This window comes from Pelmatolapia mariae, linkage group LG17 (assembly GCF_036321145.2).
Source record: "Pelmatolapia mariae isolate MD_Pm_ZW linkage group LG17, Pm_UMD_F_2, whole genome shotgun sequence".
NCBI classification, from domain to species: domain Eukaryota; kingdom Metazoa; phylum Chordata; class Actinopteri; order Cichliformes; family Cichlidae; genus Pelmatolapia; species Pelmatolapia mariae.
The window spans coordinates 33,339,855-33,360,297 of record NC_086242.1 but is presented as its reverse complement, the minus strand read 5'-3'; the positions used below and the strand labels follow the sequence as shown (position 1 = coordinate 33,360,297).

General features: G+C 40.3%; 1 protein-coding gene across 4 annotated transcripts in view; it reads right to left on the bottom strand.

The window, feature by feature from the left end:
- Positions 1-20,443, bottom strand: part of lrp8 (low density lipoprotein receptor-related protein 8, apolipoprotein e receptor) — a 170,636-nt gene that overhangs the window by 41,941 nt on the left and 108,252 nt on the right. For all 4 annotated transcript variants that reach the window (XM_063460686.1, XM_063460688.1, XM_063460687.1 and 1 more), the window contains exons 5-8: positions 7,984-8,358; positions 4,818-4,940; positions 3,530-3,652; positions 1,143-1,262 (exon numbers count right to left, since the gene is read on the bottom strand). In XM_063460686.1, the coding sequence (XP_063316756.1) occupies positions 1,143-1,262; positions 3,530-3,652; positions 4,818-4,940; positions 7,984-8,358 (741 nt within the window). The remainder of the gene's footprint in view (positions 1-1,142; positions 1,263-3,529; positions 3,653-4,817; positions 4,941-7,983; positions 8,359-20,443) is intronic.

Sequence of the window (20,443 nt, the reverse complement as noted above, 5' to 3'; positions counted from 1 at the left end):
GCCATTTACAAGCAAAATAATCAGAAACCAAATGCTAACAATTCCAAAACTCCCTTTTTCAGTGATCCCGGACAAGCCCCGTCTTCTTACGTTCCCCTAAAAAGGTTGGGTGGTTGAGGGAAAGTAACAAAAGGTGTCCAGGTTGAAAAAAGGAGGCAGAGAGGCAAAATGGTTACATTAACAGGTTTTATTAATATTTCTATTAATAACTAAACTAAAAGAGACAGACTAGCCACTATTACCTTTTGAAGAAAGAAAACAACAAAACTCAGGTGATCATCACTAAACTGAAAATAAGTCAAAGGGGGTTAGTACCAAAACACACTCCTCTCCACAGAGTAGGAGCAATAGACAACCATACTCACAGCTCACTAGCTACAACCCAACAAAGCTCTCTCTGGCCCTAGAGCTCATCTTTCTCTGGCTTTAAGCATTCTTAATTGCCGATGGGAGTCAGCCGTACAAAAAAGGTGGCACCTAAGGCAGGAGATATGGCAGGACACATCCAAACAAGATCGATTTCAGGATTTGGCCCTGCTAGGGCCGTAACAATGGGTGGACGGACCCATTAGGTAATCAGTGAAAATGTAATTAGTACTGAAGAGGGAGTAGCAGTTTTTGTGAATTGATGTTTTGTTGTTTTGTGCTTCTGTACATCATTTATCTGTTTTTTATGGTGGAACACTTTCTAATCATCAGCATACCAACATTTTACAAATGCCTCATCTTACATTCTGGACCTGGCAACCTCGCTAAGGAGACTGGTTGTTAAAATAACTTATTCATGCTCCCAAATCCAGAATGTCTGCATGTAATTAATAAGTTGCAACATGCATAAAAGACAAGCTGAGGCAGTTTACTCCAGAGTGCTAACCCCATTTTTTGCATTTAAGTTAGTTATCATACTAGATTTTTGTCAAGACCGGGTGAAGCAAATGCAGCTAATCTTAAACGGCAGTGTTTAATGAATCATGTTAATGTTTTCCTTAGACCCGAAAATGGCCATAGTTAAAAGTACTCTTGAACCAAACAACCACAGAATAGCACAGATAAAGTTCAGCTGATTAATGTCACTGCCCTTTGGTTGTGCTTCTCTGGACCAAGGCATGAGGAGCTCTGCTGCACATTTGTTTTCTCTTTACCTCCACACGTCTTTTTATCCAGGAGTTTGTAGCCAGAGGGGCAGTCACACTCATAACCAATTCTCTGGTCCTTGCAGATGTGGGAGCAGCCACCGTTGTTGTCTGTACACTCATTCAGGCCTGCAGAGACAGAGTGGCAGCAGAGGAAAGGGCAGGGATGGCAGAGAGGAAACAGTGAAAAATAAAACAAAGAGTTGAGTATTGTTCCAATAAATTCCAGCAGGTTTTTAGACAGAATAACTTTGGCAACACAAGAACAAGATGGACAGGAAGACAATCCCACAGGTTGGTCTGTATGGACAGTTTTAATCATCCTGCCAGTAAAGATATTTTTGTCCTGTCAAGTATGTCTGTATACATCAACAAATCAAGTTTGTGTGTGATTCTTGTGTGCTCTACTAGTCTTAGCTAGTAGTTCCTGGAACAGATCCATTTTTTTAACAGGAACCTTTGCTTATCCCAGGTGCTACTGCACTATATTGCCTATTGTAACACAAGCACATGCTCTCCTTCATCCTCTCATCCAATTCTCTCCATTTCCTCCTTGTTTTTTTTTTTTCCTTTTAACAGAACATATTGGACTGAGTCATCCTTCCTTTCCCTTTTGTATCAGTTTCTGTGCCTCCATTTATCCCTTTTGTCTTTCAACTACCCTCCAGGGAGTGAAGAGGGATCTCTGCAGAAAGCTAAAGCTGGTACTTCATTACCGGTTTACATTAAAGATTTAAGCTTCAAGGCTACAGGTACTGCTGTGAGACTAAGACACTACTAGAGATAGAAAAAGAGAGACAGCAAGACATTAAGGGAGACTCACAGGAAGAGGAATAGAGTAGTATGGACTTTTACAGATTTGCATTTAATCAAAATTAGACTGGTAATTTATAGTAGAACGGAATAGCAACTGAGTATTTATTTTAAACTAAAATAAGGTGAAAACATGAAAACCTGCTTAAAGCAGTTTAAGCAGGTTTTAGCAGGAGCGCTAGAAAACAAAAAACAAAGTATGTGGACACTCATATCCATATTTCTATTCCCTTGTAATGTTGTATAGTTTGTACTGAGGTTTAGTTAATAGTTTAGGAAAATCACATAAACTATAATGACAATAGCATGGGTAAAACATGGAAGTGGCTGGCAGGAGGTCCTTTTCAGATACCAATAAACTCTTTCTAACATCTTAATTCTAGCGCCAGACAGACACTGAACTGTATGAGATGATGTCTGCAGCAATGTTGGAGTAAAAATTCTTATACTTCTGTGTTTATACACATCGATTTATGGATCAATTTGTGGATCGATGAACATAGACACACATATACACAGAATGAGTGAGTAAAACTCAGAGTTTTACTAAATACCAAAAATAATCCAGCAATGTCATTCACAAATAAGCTAAAGCTATATTACTGCTAATAAGTGATATTACTGTGTAGACTCAGCTTAACTCAGTGCCATCTTCTTGGCTGTGATGTGTGCTAACTTCCAGTTCACAGATCATCATATTTAATTCTTATCATACGTTTACATGGGAATCATGGCAGATTCTTCTCTCACCCCAACCGGTCGCGGCAGATGGCTGCCCCTCCCTGAGCCAGGTTCTGCCAGAGGTTTCTTCCAGTTTTCCTTCCCACTGTCACCAAAGTGCTTGCTCATAAGGGGTCATGTGATTGTTGGGTTTTTATCTGTATGTATTATTGTAGGGTCTACCTTACAATATAAAGCGCCTTGAATCAACTGTTGCTGTGATTTTGCGCCGTAAAAATAAAATCGAATTGAATATATCCATCAGCTGTGAGGTTAGAGGAGTATGCAAAGGCAGTGCGCACACATATAATTTTATACTGACACGATGGACGCCAGGCCACTCCACTTCAGAGAGGCTATGGGTCAAGTGCAGCTTCTCTTAATAACCTCAGACACTTTAACGTGTACATAAAGTAAAATCTCAGGCTACAACTCAGTTCAATTCCCTTTGTTTCATTAATTTGATACGATTCTATTAATAAGTATACTTTTCTCAGCTGCTTACATCTGATTGCGGATGAACTGCACTGCTTGTGGTGTCAAATGTGTGACCAAAGCTGAGGAAGCAGTAATTATCTGTGCTGTTTGGATAATCTCTGTGGCTCCTTATGGGTAACGTAGTCGTGTCACGCTTTCTCGGCTAAGATCGCACCGGAGGGCAGAGTAATTTGGGTCTTTCATCATAACAAGGTAGTTGAGAAATATCCTGATTTACTCAGCCTTGATCAAATGAATCTCCTTTACATAGAGAAGAGTGACCACCCACATTTGAACAAGCTAATGATCCCTGGTAGAGTGTGTGCGTCAGTGTTCTCACATTAACGTGTGTGTGTGTGTGTGTAAAGAAACACGAAGAATCTTACCACACTCCTTCACAGGTTCATCTGACCAGTCCTTGCAGTCTTTCACGTTATCGCACACCTTGCTGCTGTCGATACACTCCCCGTTCTTACAGCGAAACTTTTTGGGCCCGTCGCATTTTGTAACTGTAGTGAAGACATCAGATGACTTAAAGGTTAGACTCTTAGCAAGTGTTTTAATCAGATTGCGCACCAAATTAGTGTTTGGCAACACAATAATTCAACCCTACTGTGATGAAAGCCTCTAGCGCGTCAGATTTTGTAGAGTACAAGATTCTAATGCAGATACAGTAAATGTCAGGCCTTAGCAAAGCAATGCTGTCGATGTTTCTTGTGGTCTGTGGAGATAATTAGCCCAAAGGTTGACTGTTTTGACTCTCAGTGAGAAGCATTAGGCAAAGCTTGATCAATAAATTGCTTAGTTCTATAAATAAAGACAGGCTACAGGGAGTTAAGTGCGAGGTTAACAAAAGTTTGTCGCTATTCTAATTAGGGAAGCTTACCGAGAAAGACATATCATATGTATGGTAACTAATAGTAAACACAAGCTCAAAAAAAGAGAAAGGCTTCATGGAAAATATATGCATTATATGGTTTGAACTACAGATGAGCCAGAGGCAGCTGAGCTCCCATCAAAGAGGCCCTTTAACTCTCTTGAAAGTAGAAGCTAAATAAAATGTAGAAGAGTAGCAGATGTGACATCCAGTGCCTATTAAATGCACGAAGCAACTCAGCTGCTACATATCTGTTCTGTGCAAGTTATACGCAGCTGAGTTGTTACAGTAAATAAAAATATCGCTGTAGCTTCTTTGCAATTCTTTGAATCATCACCTCCGTCTTCGACCACTCAGGAGATTTAAGTGGAGGGAACACAGGGGAGATTTAAGGCAGTGGAGATTCACAGCCTCTTATCCTCCCATGCCTCTAAGCCTATCTTTTGGTGGACAGTTTTCTGATTAAAGTTTCTCATGGGGCCGAACTCACCAGAGAGGCCATCTGTGCTGCTCTTTGTTATAGCTCCTGTGAAGCTAGTTAAAAGTATTAAAGTTGTAATTGGCCACTTTTTTTTGAGTAAATGAAGTTTAAGAAAGGAGGCAGAAGCGAGAAGCAGAAGGCCTGAAAACATAAACTGAAACTTTAAATAAAATCTGGAATTTTGACTCGGCGTTTAGAAGAAAAGCCAACATTATTGGGAGGAAAACAAAATAGAACAATATGTTCTTCTAATAATAATCGGGATGTTTGCTTGTTTCATGGCCGTCCTCCTTTTCCGTACTCGTGAGACGCTTACCGTTGACACAACCTGCTTCATCACTGTAGTCCGGACAGTCGTGAACTTTATTACACTGCTTGGTGCCGTGAATACAGGAGCCATCGCCACACTGGAACTCATCAGGTCTGCACGTAAGCAGTGCTGAGGAACACAAAACACACAGAGTTAAGAATTAGCTGAGTATTCCCATTTGTCTAATCCATGAAAAGACAATGATAAAGTTCCACAATGAAAATCCAGAGCATTTTAAATTGTTCACAAAGTCAAATTCAGCCCTTTTCCTCTCACACCGCATTCCAGTATTCAGCTCTAATCTATCATACACACCTCTTGATAGGGCATAAATCCTCATAAACTGCTATACTGAAAAGAAAAGCATTCATGTATTCATCCAGCATCTGAAGCAAACCCACATCTAGTGACCTATTGAGAAGGTGTGTGCGTGTAAATGTGCATATAGACATTTGTGCTTGCTCTAACGGCAGAGAGACAGTTTATTTAACTCATTTGTCTTTTTAACTGGCTATTTAATTATTCATGTGTTGTGTTTTGGACTGGCTCCGCCAACGGAGCAGAGGCAGACATGATCAATGACTGTGGAGCCGGTAAAAAACACACGGCAGACAATCTCTGTATCAGGAAATGTGGTATAAACACAGCCACACGCAACGGTTTGGGCACATTTTGTTTTCAGACTCATACAGGCATTATTAAATGAGCAAAATTAAATGCAGGCTTGCAGCAGGACATGTGAATGCCAGGAAAAGGGAAAGCTGAGACAGACTTTGAAACACTCAAACAAAAAATAAATAAAATAAAGACAAACAGATGTTCATGTTAAAATCTCCAAACTGGGCAAGACATAAGCCTGGACCATTGCAAAATGTGCCGATTCCTTCAGCCAAATTATTGGGATCTGAGCTCAGCTAATAATGATAAATCCCCGGGATGAATAGTTATAATAATGGATTGCCATCTGCGGAAACGTTGACAGGACGGAAAGAAGGAAAGTTGCGATACGATTTGACCATTTCTCATTTGCATTAACCTTCTGTCACTCTGCTCACAGTCGCTTGTCTCAGTGTGTCCATGAAGAAGCTCGAGGTTATTGAGACAGATGTTTCGAATAAGATGGGAAATGATACGTAAGGGGCGCGTGTGTGGGAATGAGCAGAGCCTGATGGAAACGAGGCGAACAAGGAAAGAACAAACTGGAGGTATAGTATGCAGTTATTGTCACAATCCTCATTTACACTCAAGCGTTGCTAAGCTGTCTTCTATACTCTCATTTAAATTGCCATCCCTCCATTCTTTTCCGCTTAACCTACCAGCAGTGGGGGCTTCAGCCTATCCCAGCTATCATGGGGTGAGATGCAGGGTACACCCTGGACAGATTCCCTTTTTTTGGTTAATAGAGAGATTTTATTGGTCTATTTTTTAAAATGTTTTTTAGGCAGTTAGCAAACAGTCTGAAATGTTTTGGAAAAGATATCAGTTGGTAGCAAGGACATTTTCCTTTCTTAAAATAATAAATACGTTAATTATTTTAGGAAAATAGTCTGTTTTAATAAAATATACTCTAAGCTGTCGGCTGTTCTGTTTACATGTTCAGTGAATTTTATTTTCAGCCTCCAATTCTCCAAGCTAGCATTCCAGTTAATAACTCAGTGAATAATGCATTGAACTTCCAAACAAAGCCGGTGTTAGCATTAGCTAATCAAGTCAAAGCTCTCATTAAAACATGCTCAGGTCCAGTCAAAGAGACTAAAGTGGGTCTGATTGAAACACCAATATCAACGTCATAGTTCTCAAACCAATAAATGACATATCATCGTCCATGTCTGTCTTTTATTTACATTTATGGCTGAGACAAGTCTTGATTATACTCCGCTGTGGAGACATGAAGGGTTAGTAGTCATTTCCTGTTATATATATTTCCTTTAGGTCTTTTGTGGTGCATGCATAGTTGGTGCACACTCGTGTCAATTCTCCACAGACAACTCTGCACAATAACACGCACAGGCAGGCACACGGGCATCCTCAAAGATCAACGCTCAAAGTCTGATCATGAAATTTGTGTCATTCAGACCTGAGTGGACTCCAGCATACTTGCAGAAAGCAGAATTGAGGCTTTAGAGTGACGTTTCGACCGTGTCACAGATTTAGACATTGTTTTTGAAACTTGCTGTCAAAATATAACCACATAAAAACAACCAATCGTGTAGTGCTTACCTACATAATTATTCCAATCTCGTAAACGACGACTCCACAGACCCATGTAATTTAGTCTGGAGTGCAGCAGCCATTAATTTAAGGATAAGGAGGGTGTGTACTGTGATAAAGGGCAAGCAGTGATCTAAACACTGAAACAACATGTACTCTGTGATTTCTGCTTTATATATTGTACTAACACCTTATTATTGTGGGTGCATGTGTGTGTTAGAGCTTGCACCTGGCTGCGCACTGTGCTTGTATCATGTCTTATGTGTGAAGTTGCTGTCATCTCTCTAAGTGGTGTGTGGGCGTGTGAAGAGGAGACCACATGGGGGTCACGCTTGATGAAGGACCTTCACCTTACACAGGCTCAGATGGGTTTGTCTCTTCTTGCACAGATGACATGGTTGCATGGCAACACATTTGTGGATCGTCACGATAAAATTAGAATTGATCTTCCTTTAGTCATTTGGTGGCACATTTGTCACACAGTCTTTGTTCAGAGTAGAGCCGGTCTTCAAAGCATAGTCCTCCGGTACATTTAAGCTGTTGCTCTACAAAACAGCTGATTACTTTTTGGTATCCATCCGTAACTTTCATTAAAGGCGATAGCTGGCATTAGCTTCACTACAACACCAGCCAATATTAAATTACATGACCTAACAAGTAAAGATAAATGACACAAAATATCCAAAAGTACTAATACAACCCATTCATCCTAATTTCTAAAATTAATAACACTGGATTCTTTAGGCTGATCAGTTACTTCACTACCACTCTCCTCAGACTGATCAGAGTTGAATTGTGCCCGTTGTTATGGAATAATCAAAGATAATTAAAAAAGATGTTTTGATTAAGGAACGTGCCAGTGGTGTGACTCGTTCCTGTGTTTTCTAATTGCTTTGAACAACAATAAAGCGAACGGCACAGGGGGAACACATGGTGGCAAAAAGAAAAAAGGCTGACTTACGACAGTTTGCTTCATCTGATTTATCCTTGCAGTCTGCATCGCCGTCACACTTCCAGTTCAAATGGACACACTCGCCGCTCCCGCACTGGAACTCGCTCACCAGACAGCGGGGTTTCTGGGGCTCCGTCCTCCGGCTGCAGCGCTCCATGGACTCGTCTGACTTGTCCTTGCAGTCAGGGTCGCCGTCACAGCTCCACAGGGCGGGGATGCACTCCGAGTCGTTGCAGCGGAACTCATGCTGCCCGCAGGTGGGAGTCGAACATTTCTCCTCATCGCTGGCGTCCCCGCAGTCGTCGTCTCCGTCACACACAAAGATTGGTGCCACACATTTCCCGTTACGACACTGGAAGTCTTTGGAGGGGCAGGCCTTGCCATCTGCAGGAGGAAAGGTACATTAAATTATAATTGTATATGTATTTTATTTAATTCTCATTGATTATTATAACCTGTAATATTTAGCAAATTAATATCAGTCTAATAATTACAGAATATCTTTAGTAAATAGCTTTATTTTAAGTCAGCTGTTACATGAAACATCCATTCAGAGTAGGAGTAGATCAGGGGAAATACGAGTTAAAGGACAGATATAGTCTAACTTATCTCTGCATTTAATCAAACCCAATCAGAGGTGGGAATATGCACACCAATATGACTTTTTATGCCTTTTCTACAGATGGTAGGACTGCCAATGTTAAAATTTAGAGTTAACAAGAAGAGAGTCGTTTCACAGCTTCCTTTTTAGCTCCGGAGCTTTTAGTGGCTGGCAAGAATCAAAAGGAAAGATTGATCAAACTGTCGACAGTTGCGTGACGCTGAAGAATACCCCTTTAAAGCACAGCTTCCTTAAAAGTCTGACAAGACAAAATGGGGCAGGTGCAGGAACAAAGTGAAGGGATAAAGAACCAGGAAGAAAACATAAACTTGCCTTGTAGAAAAAGTATAAATGATGAAATATTAAAAAAAAAAAAAAACGTAAACACCACCTCAAGAAATTCAAAATACTTTCAACATATAAAGATGTTGCTGACCATGTATGGGACAAGGTCGAAGGCAGCAGGAGTCCAGCGTATGGCTGTATGATGAGTACAGCTGCAGAAATGTCCCCCCTAGAGTGTGTGTGTGTGTGTGTTTATACATGTGTGTGAATGTTTGGACAGAAACACCTGTAGAGAATGAATATTCATGTCCATGTCTGCATTTTGATTTTTTCCAGACTGGTAACTAAAGACCTGCGACAAAAAGTGTGATGCCATTTCAGCTTTTAATGTGTTGTGTTTCAGTGTGCATGTGGTTGTTCTGTTGGTATTGTTTTATATTGCTGTGTTTATATGTTTCCTTTCAGCAGTGGCATTATCAAATTCCAGACAGGTTGGACAAATCAATTTGAATCATATAATCTCCTCCAAAAAAAAGGGAAAAAAATCAAAACAAACCACTTCACTGATGCAACGCTCCTCTCTGGGCGACCGGCATAACTTCTTCATTTTCTCTCTCTCTTTTTTTTTTTTTTACCAACCCACACAGCACGCCAAAGGGACTCATTATGATAATAGGCTATCGGATTCCCTGTTAGCTATTACTACTAGCATGCTAATCATCCCCACTCAGATCTAAGTAATTTAATTAACATGAGCACAAAAACAACATCAGCAGTATCCCAGCAGAAAGTACGGTTGTGCAAGATGCATAAAGTTACAAACGGACTGTTTTCAAAACTTTCTGCATCAACAGCGAGACACACTTTCTTTATGAACATTTCAAACAGATTTTTGCTAGATCCCTGAGGGCGATTATGTGTTTCCTGTTAGATTAAACACCTTTTATGCTCTAAAGAGTCCATCGTTATAGCAGAAGGCTTGGTCAGCCAGGTGTGTGGGATATAAACAGCAAGGCTGGGATAAGAAGCTTGTTAGTATGGTTCCCACTGGGAGACTGAATGACAAAAGAGATAGTTGGCTCATAATAGCTCTTCCTTCTACTACAAAAACAAGTAGGCAGTTTCCAATTCAAGGATTTTTTTTTGTCTTAACACTATAATGAAGTTGAGGTTTTCCCTAGCAATTTTTCCCTAGATGCTAAAGTGACATCAAAACAATAGAAGCTATTTTGTAAGGAACTAATGAGTCGCAATATATACCCGCACCTAAAGTGCACTGTGTATAAATGAGCTAGCCCTTGTTTTTCTGTAAGTGTAAACATATCTGAAAATACAGTAAGGCAAACATTTAGTTTCTACAATTCTAAAAAGTCTGAAAATCAACATTTGGTTTTTGACCACCTTTATTCTTCAACACGACCTGACTTTCTTAGGTAAATTTTACTTGTAATTTCTTTAATTAGCCTTCAGGAACAGTTCTCCAGGCTTCTTGAAGGACATTCAACGCTTCTCTGTGGAAGTTAGCTACTGTTTGTTCTGTTCTCTGTCGAGATGATCCAACATTGCTTAAATCAGAGGCTCCCAAAGTGTGTGGCAGAGCCATTACAGGGGGGGCGCGGTATGAAAAGAAAGAAAAAAAAAGGATGCTTGGACACTGTTAGCATAATTGACAGGTTTTTGACGGGGCTTCCACACAAACGCAAAGCAGGAGATGAAGCATCGCCATATATGTTTCCAAACCAACTTCATTCTAAGCCAAAGACTAGAAAATATGGTGAAGCATATCTTCCCTTTGGCTTCACCTGCACAAGTGCCAAGGTAGGTCTCCCCTGCAGAATTGGTTTTCCCTGCGTCGGGAGCACGCGCTGGGCTCTCCAAATCACGGACAAACAGTATCCCACATTCTTGATTTTTAGTTCACAAACACTTCTTGTAATAACTAACTACTCCTGACATTTTGGAGATGTTAGCTCTTTATACAGTAAAGTTACTGGGGAAAGATTTTTCTTGTAAAACAAAGTGGGGCCTAGCAAAAAAACTTTGGGAACCACTGGCTTAAATAATGTTGAGTCCTCTTCATTATTCCCTCAATTCTGACAAGATCTCCAACACCACTGGCTGAAATGCAACCCCAAACCATGACAGAGCCTCCACTGTGTTTTACAGATGGACGTAAACATCCATCCATCAACCTCTCCTGAACGTCTCTGTACATGTTGATGATTTGAACCAAAAAGTGTCATACTTTTCTTCTTGTTTCGATCCTTAATAACGTTTTCTTGAACAGTAGTTTGGCGAGATGCATTTCTTAGGTCACGTGTCAGGTCTTTGCTAGATTTCTTCCCATTTCTGTCAGACATTACATTCAAATACTGTTCATCTGCTCAAAGTCTTTAAGGATGAACTGACACCATGCCCTGATATGCCAGGTTTTTAGCCAATAGCTATTTGAGAGATGGCACCTTTGGAAGCATACTATCAAGAAATGAGAGGTGGCTCAAGACTTCTGCACAGTACCGTACGACACAAGCAGCAATAACTATCTGGCAGCACTGCTGCATATCAGGGCCTGGGATATAAAGTGGAAATTAAATATAGAAAATAAACAGCCTAATCTCACAGTCAGCCACCCAAGTGACTCTGACATGACACACATTCTTGTGTCTCACACCTTCTCACAAAAAGTGATAAACCATGAATCTGTTACTTTCAAAGGAGTCCTGGCCTCAGGGAGTTTGGAGCCCTGTCAATATGTGAAGGACCAACAGTACATTAGGCAGGGTTGGTCATATGTAATGAGTATATAGATATGATCAATTGCATAAATTCAATAAAGTCATATTTGGATTCCACATTGGTAGAGCACAAATGATCCAAATTAACACTGCGTAACATTAAAACCTTTTTTTCCCTTTTCCTTTTTTAAACCAGACCAGTTAACACAGAAAAAGACTGTCGTCTTTCAAACCTTTAAATAGGTGCACAGTTCTTTCCAAAGAGGGAATTAAAGTATTCAAACACAGGCGTTCTTAAAAGCACTTCAAACAAATTAGCTTATAAAATTAGACTCTTCCAAAGCCATTTACTTTTGCCTCTTAGGTCACAGGAATTGTAAGTGAAAATGTCACCTAATATGACCAAAACTACTGAAGTCTTTTTCAGAAAGTAGCAGGTTTGTCTCAGATAACCCCAATTCTATCTCTGTTTCTTCTGGCTTCACATAACCAGCTTTAAGAACATCCTACAGAGATCTTTAGACTGTTATTTTTTGCATCACTGACTGCCCATTTTGTGAATGACAATTTAAAGTTATTGCACTTATAATTAGCACAATTTGCTGATGCTGAAAAGCCATATTTGCCCGTGTCAGCGTGATGCAGTGATTAGTGCTGTCAATAACAGCGAGACTAAAAGTTCGAACCTTTCGGCTGGCCTTTCTCTGACGAGTTTGAATAATAATAATTAAGGAAGAAGGATGTTATGACCTGCACAGAGCTTTCATCTCAACATCATCCACCGAGGCTGGAAGTACATGATAAGATATCGAGGCACCCTACATTCACAACGGAACATTGACAAGTTACTCTAAACAACCCTTTTGAAGTTTTTTGCTTTGGTGTTCTTTGCATGAAGTACATTTTCAAAAACAAAAAAAATGGTAGTGATTAACTTACTAACCTAGCAGGCAAAACATTACTCCATCGTGACGTCCGACACTGGACAGTTGATATTACTGCAGGACAAAGGTGTTGTTTTGTTTACCTGTGTTTGGCCAAGACTACTTAGATCATCTATCAATGGGAGAAAAGTGAAGATATGAAGAGACATTTTGCAATGGCTTTTACAATGTAAGGTCAGAAAAATGTTGGTATTCTAATTAATTTGTCACATAAAAGTGTCATTACGAAAAGCTGATCTACAGCTGAAATGAGCCGACACGGACAGTCTGGGTTTCTGCGGAGAAGCAGGGACTGGGAGGCAGGGTTAGGAGAGGCGTGTTCACATGTTGGTGCCATAATCTCAAAGATTAGTGTACCCGATAGCAGAGCAAAAGACCTCAGTACTGTTTTTGCCCACCAGGTGGGTGTGTCCCAGTAGCTAGGACATCAGATGAAAACTATAGATTGCTGTCAGTTTTAAAACTTGATAATTTCCCAAAATCACTTTGGTCTTTGGTTGATTACTGTTGGTGGCTTCTGCATTCATTCAGGCTTAAACGAACCCTTAGAAATGAATACACTGATAGATCTGAGAATAGAAATATTGGATGTTGTAGTATGAAAGAGTTAAGAGGTATCTGATTATACTATAGAGGTGGACTCCTGACTGTTAATTAAACACACCCATCCAACAGATTAGTGGACCAATTGCAATTTTAAAAAGGTAATCAGTAAGCTGTACCCAATTCCATCTTGACGGTTACTTTCCCCTGTAGATGACTGTGCTTAACATGGGGTCAAAGCTTTCCCTCCATCCATCCATAGACCCACCAGTTAACAGCTAATAGATGAACCAATACGATAGGGCACAGCTCGTTGACCTTGATCTAAGGACAACTGAACTCTCTTTCAGCATGGAGCAGAACATAGCAAACAGCTATGCATACACGCACACGCAGAGATTAAAAGATAAAGAATCTTTACTAAAACACAAAGAGCCACAAATATACAAATGGACAATAAAAGAGCCAAAAAAAAATATTGGGCACACACCCACACACACATCATCTCTCAGCTTTTGTCCACGAGTCAGTGAGTTTAATGTTTCTGGAGCGAGGAATCCAATCAGACTGTGGTCTAACATGTCAGGCACTGAGCCGCGGTGTGTATGCACAAACGTGCGCGCTCACATACACGCGATCTCGTCCACATACGTACATTTGTCTGATCACTTCAGTTCACCGGGTGCACTAGCAGTAAAGCAAGCTGCAGATCATAGATCAGCTCCTAACAACCAGAAATGGAGATAAAATATTTATTTCACAGTGATGTGTAAAATGCTGCATTTAACTGAACTGCAGCTCTGCAATCTGCTGGAACAAAAAAAGAAGAAAACAGCAACACCTGAAAGCATTTTAACACTGAGCAGACTTAATGGGCCGTATAGAAGACAAACAACATGATCATCTTCTCTATGGAATATCTATATGTATGGCTTATCTTTCACACGAGAGCATCAATAAAAAAAAAAAAAAACACATCCGTGTCAATTCAAGCATACCACCATCAGATACACGAGGGTAATTGTAAACAAACTGCCATCTATATTCATGAGGATTGAGGTTAGGGGAGCAAAAAAAAAAAAAAAACCTCAAACAGCAGGATTTTTTTTTCAGCTTAATTATTCAATATTTATTAAAAAGTTAGAAAGTATTATTCTGTTTAGTGCAGATGAAACTAAAGCAAAGGCATTCTTATCCAACATCAGAAAAGCATTTTGATAGGTCCAAAATGTATTCTCTGCTAGCTCACGGTTGACTTTGGACCGATGTTGCATGAACTGTCACTTTGCCTACAGTCTTCACTGCTGAAAACCTAACCTGCAAAAGCAGGAATCCCCCTCACCAAAACAAAGGCAAATGTCATATACTCAGGAAAAAAAAAAAGGCAAATGCCCTTTTCAAAGAAACGGTGCTTTATAATAAAGGGACTGCAGAGGAGTGATGGTAATGCATCGCACACTATATTTACCATATTTGTGCAAATGACACCAAGAGAGAGCAAAAGAGCTCTCCCTCCATCTCTTACTGACATATCTGACCTCCTTTTACTGGAGCTAAGGAGAAAGTACAGTATTAAAAGTTAAAATCAGTGTGGAATTACATGATGACACCTCGGGTTTTTTTGTTTTTTTTGGCCCACCAATAAGAAAATTCACGAATTTCACAGTTTTCTTGCTCTCCACAACTTAAAAGCATTCAAGAAATATCTTTAAACATTGTGTGAGAACATTTCTGAGAACAGGTACCTAATGTACCATTTGCTGTGTGTCAGGGAACATTACCCCTGGAATCATTAAAACAGCAAACTGTCAGAGAAAGAACAAGCCAGAGGCGTCAACTTCCCAGCATCGCCCTGCAACAACATGGCTGCGTGTCACCGGCGTTTTGAAACGTTAACCTGATGCCACTCTGAATCTAAACACTGAGTAGACAGAGGGAGAGGCAGCTTTTGATCATAATTTTAAATGATGCAGTTTCATGTCTCCTGGCACTTTGAAATGAAAGCACAGTACAAATTAAGTAATTGGAGTTAAAAAAAAGAAATCACGGAATGATATATTATAGACCAAAATGTAATCAAAATTTTTGACATTCTTTCCCCAACAGAAATCAAATATTCTTCAGAAAATTCTTCGCACAGTGGTTGCAGAAGTTTCCATAAATGTTCAGCACTTGTAGGTTTGCTTTGCTTTCACTCTTCTCTCCAGTTCATCCCAAACCAGCTTGATGGGGTTTAAGTCTGGAGTGTAAATGTTACACCCCTGGAAATGGGGGAAAGAATCATAAGAGTGCTTTTCAGTTGCTTCTCTCATGCAATAGTTTAATGCAATCAAAAATGAACATAAGTATTTTACATTCTGCACCGCTCAATGTGAGGGAAAGAGCTAATTAATAAACCAAAATAATAATAAACTGCTGACTATTTGTAGGTTTTCTAGATACAGATATGTTTACTAGCTCCTGCCGTTAGGTACTATATAATTGCCGTTAAGCTAACTGAGGCTCGTTATGTCCAAGTACTCAAAACTATAATAAAATGCTTCTAAAGATCACAAAACAAAGAATTATCTATGAAGTTGTCAGCTTACATTTGCTGGAGTCCATACAAACCAAGTGCCTGGGTGCAGTATGACTGCAGAGGGCATTGGTGGGGAGCACCATTACACATGTCAGTCATCTTTTTTTTTTCTGAATTTTCAGTCATCTTTAGCTTTGATCATATTTTCTTTTTAGTCATAAACAGTACTATTAAAAATTAACATTGCTCAAAAAATTAAAGGAATGCTTTAAAAACACATCAGATCTCATGCTGCATATCTATACAGACTGGGTAATGTGTTAGAAATGTTAGAGTGTCACATCGCTCGATGGTAATGAAAATTCCCAAGTTACAGAGGGCTGAATTCAAAGCCACTGTGAAATACAGAGTGAAAAAATGATGCAGCAGACTAGTCTATTTTGACAAATTTTCATTCTCAAAATGGTAGTTTGCATGGCCTCATGCTTGTATGCATGCCTGACAATGCTGGGGCATGCCCCTAATGAGATGACTGATGGTGTCCTGGGGGATCTCCTCCCGGATCTGGACCAGGATATCACTGAGCTCCTGAACAGTATGAAGTGCATCCCAATTGCTAAATTGAAAACCTTTTGTTTTCAATTTAGTTTGAGTTATCGCATTCACAACATTTTTAGAAAACTTGACCTCCGACCTTGACCTTGAGGTCGAAGTCACCAGAATTCAAAGCTGTCTGATATTTTTAATAGATGCACCTATGGGTATTAATTTGAAGCTGCTACGTTGCTTCATTCTCAAGTTATCACATTCACAAACTTATGCGTCCATACCGCTTGGCCACCCGGCAGTGTGATGATAACATCCCATGGGCCATTTATAACCTTGTGGTAAAAAGTGCACAGTGCGCCAGTGGTGGACCAGCCAATTCTGGTATTCTATAGAAAATGCCAATTGGGCTCCACGGTGCTAGGCAGTGAACACAGGGCCCACTGGAGGATGTTGGGCCCACCATAAAGTCTCTTCTTGAGTCTTCTGATTGTTTGATCAGAGACATTCACACCAGTGTCCTGCTGGAGATCATTTTGTAGCTCTGGCAGTGCTCATCCTGTTCCGGCTTGCACAAAAGAGCAGATATCAGTCCCTGCTGATAGGTTAAGGATCTTCTCAGCCGTGCTCAGCTCTCCTAGAGTAACTGTGCTGTGTGACATAGCAAACCTTCTGGCAATGACAAGTATTGATGTTCCATCCTGGAGGAGTTGAACTACCTGTGCAACCTCTGTAAGGTCCAGGTATCGCGTTATGCTACCAGTAGTGGCATTGACCCTACTAGTGAAAAAACTGTCTGAAAAGATGAGGAGGGAAAACTGTCATTAGCCTCCACCCTAATGTGTCTCATTGTTGCCCCTCTGGTGCATCTGTTGTTAATTTCATTAACACCAAAGCAGTTGAATTAACAACCTCCCAATTCTACTTGACTGACCAGATCAATATTCTAGGAATTGACTTGATGCTACACTTTAATTAAAAAGTGTTCCTTTCAGCTTAAGATTTCTCCAGTAATTGGACAGAAATGTTACACGTTTAAATACAGCTATATTAAAAACAAACACAGAGGTTCTATAGTGTAGTCAGACAAAGTTCCAAGAGGAGACCCAAACCCAGGTGGTGTAAAAATCCACCAAATCAAACATGCGGAGCTACCTGCTGTGGTGAATAAGGAAGCTGACAGTGGCCTACATGTTGACAACAAACACAAATGAGTCTAATTAAAACACAATCTGATCAATTCGTATCAAAATCAGTTTTATACCATTGTTAATACAGTGAAGCAACAAATGCAAACGATTTTTTTTAAATCACAAAAAAAATGTAAGCATTCCAATTTTGTCTCCCTTGCTCTGCCTTTCAAAGCTTCCAATCACCTGGGGTTAGACCGTCGTTGCTCAGAGTAAAAACATGTCAAACTAAGTGTGAAAAGCCAGTGAGAATAAAGCCTTGATGAAGCGTGGCAGCTGAGCCTGAGGAATCCGACTGAAATGGCAGCTTAGACGAAGAGAAAAATGGCACAAAACTTATTGAGACTCTGAAAGTCTCTAAGCAACCTGATTAGCATACTCTAGGGAAAGACTTCTCTTAACCACCTTCATGATGAGCTGGGACTATTGGGACTGTGCACACACACACTGAACACGCAGCCCAACACGGCCGGTATACTGAATAGAACAGGATATTTCAACAGCTCAATCATTATGCCATCTGACAGCAGCTTAGAACTGAATATTAACAGCCTCACAAGCAATCACTGCAGACTGAAAATGTGTGTGTATGTCTGTATACAGCTCCTGTATGATGAATGTCCTGGTGGTCTAGATATACAGCACACATAGACGTCCATTTGCACAAAGAGCACTCTGGGTGTTGTAAGATTTCAGCCACTGAACGTTAAAACTGACATGCCCGTCACTCCCTTCTCTTCCTCAGTGTTAACTCTTATCACTGTCCTCAATTTCTGTCAAGCGCACATCACATGTGTAAGCCACATAGCCATGCTCGTCTGCTCGCCTGTCTGAAAATAATTGTAATCCCTCCCATTATTGTCAGAAGATTGAATTTATTACAGGCTGGTCATTAAGTGTGGTGCTTGCATCGCCGCAGAAAACATGTCATGACAGCACAATGACCAAATTACAATTTTGGATGGCTTGAATTATATGACTGTCATGGTGCTGAGTCTTTGACCCAGTATTTTGAGTTGTGGTTCTGGACTCGTTATTGGTTGATAGTTTACGTTCTAGTTCGTGAATGTTATTTTCCAATGCCTCCTAGTTTGTTATTTATAAGTCTTGATTTCTGGTTTGTTTATGTTTGTTTCCCTTTGTGTCCAGTCTGTCTCTGTGTCCTGTCATCAGTGTCCCCACGTTTGTGTACCTTTGATTATTCCTTCTCAGTGTCTGGTCTCTGTCTCCGTGAATATGTTTAGATATCCCCAGTATGTCATGTCCTAGTGGCCTTGCCCCAAGTCCCAGTTTTGAGTTCACGTCTCTGAATCTGAGTCTCTGTGTGTGTTACTTCTTGTTTTATTTCGATAGTCTCCTCTCTCGTGTGTGTGATGTTCAGTTTTGCTGTACCCTTGTCTCGTTAGTTATGATTCTCTTCAGCTGTGTTCCCCAGGTGTGTCTACTTTCCTTAATCACCCTCTTGGGTATATATTGTCTGCATCGCCCTCTGCTGACACATACTCCGTCATTGACGGTGACGTTTTCTAAATGTCAAGTTAGCCTGTTGTCAGTTAGTCAATTCATAGTATGCCCTGTTATTGCTGAGTTGTTTTTTGGGTTTTTTTTGCTTTTCATTGCTTTTTTCCCCCAGTAAAAAAGTCTGTGGTTTAGAGTTTAGTTTGCCGAGTCCACTCTGTTCACCTCATACCTGCTCATATGACAACCATTGACTTTACTTAGTGCCTGGTTTTAGTCTGACAAAAACTATTAAGTCATAACTGCTTTAATAATTTGAATGTGGCTCATTGTTGCTTTAAATTCTTTGCTAATGGCTTTTAGTAGCGCAAGACAATCACATAATGTGATTATGTATTAGCAAATTACTGACCACTACGTTAGCAGCATCCATTTAGGTGACAAATAAATCATTAAGTTAAAAATAAAAATAGCAATAGGGCTTTGAAAACATTTGCTTGCCTGGAAAGTGTGGTGGGTCCTTCAGCTGTCTAGAGCTCGCTGGGCAGGAAAAGCAGTAAAGTGAAAAGATCCTAGATCTGACTCGAGCTAAGCGGTGTTTGCACCTTGATCAATTTCCAGACAAACAGGCTTCACTGTCATCTCCAAGTAATACTGAGAGGGTGTGTGTGTGTGCTTGGCCGGGGTTGGGGGGTGAAAGAGGAATGAGTAATGTTCTTAAAACCATCAATGGAAGAAAACAGTCTGCTCGAAACTGAAGTGCAACCGCCTCTGGGTGCCTAGTGAGCCTGTTTGTGTGCTGGCACTCCATTACATTACACCTACGCGCACAGTGAGAGCAGTCAAAGGATTATAAATGAAGGAGAACATAATGGGAAGAAACTCTGAGACAACAGCTAGCACTCTGTATCTATGCAGCCACCTCTTGTAGTGTAAATGTGGGTGAAGCAAGATTAAAGAGGGAAAAATGCATTACGACGACTTTTTTTTTTTTTTTTTTTTTTAATATGTCAGTGCACTCTTCTTAGTCTTCTTTGATCTGTTATCAAATAATGGAATCCATGTTTTTTTCTATAGCTTCCTATAATAAAGAAGCTACATATTGCATGTGTGTAGATGTATAGGAAAAGGGGATGTGCAGGTATATGTTTTCATTTGTGTAGTTTTTATCTGTGTTTTTTATTAGGATACTTACTCTGTGCAGAAAGCACCTGAGCTTTCTGCTAAACGTGTTTATTAAGATGTGCAACTTTTTCCCCCCCCACTTGCTTCTTTTTATTTTCCATCAGAAAAACACACACATACAGCACACACATAATCTCTCCCTCTGCTCGGCTCCTCTCTGCCCTGCTATAAAACACCATCTAACATATCCCTGGGCATCGATTCGGCAGCAACTTGCTGTAATGTAACGCAGCAGCACTGGCTGATGTGAAAAGAGCAACAGGTCCTCGGGGCCTGCGGGAGCTTTCACACTACTGTCTTTCTCCCTTTCTGCAGATGAGGACAGAGAGGGGAACAACACAGAGAAACAGTCTGCTGGAAATATCTGGAGCGAGTATTAGCACTGCAGAGAGATGAAACTAAAGCAAAGACAAAAAGAGGCATATGCACTGGGCATAGATAGTGATGCTTTCACTGACTGGGTA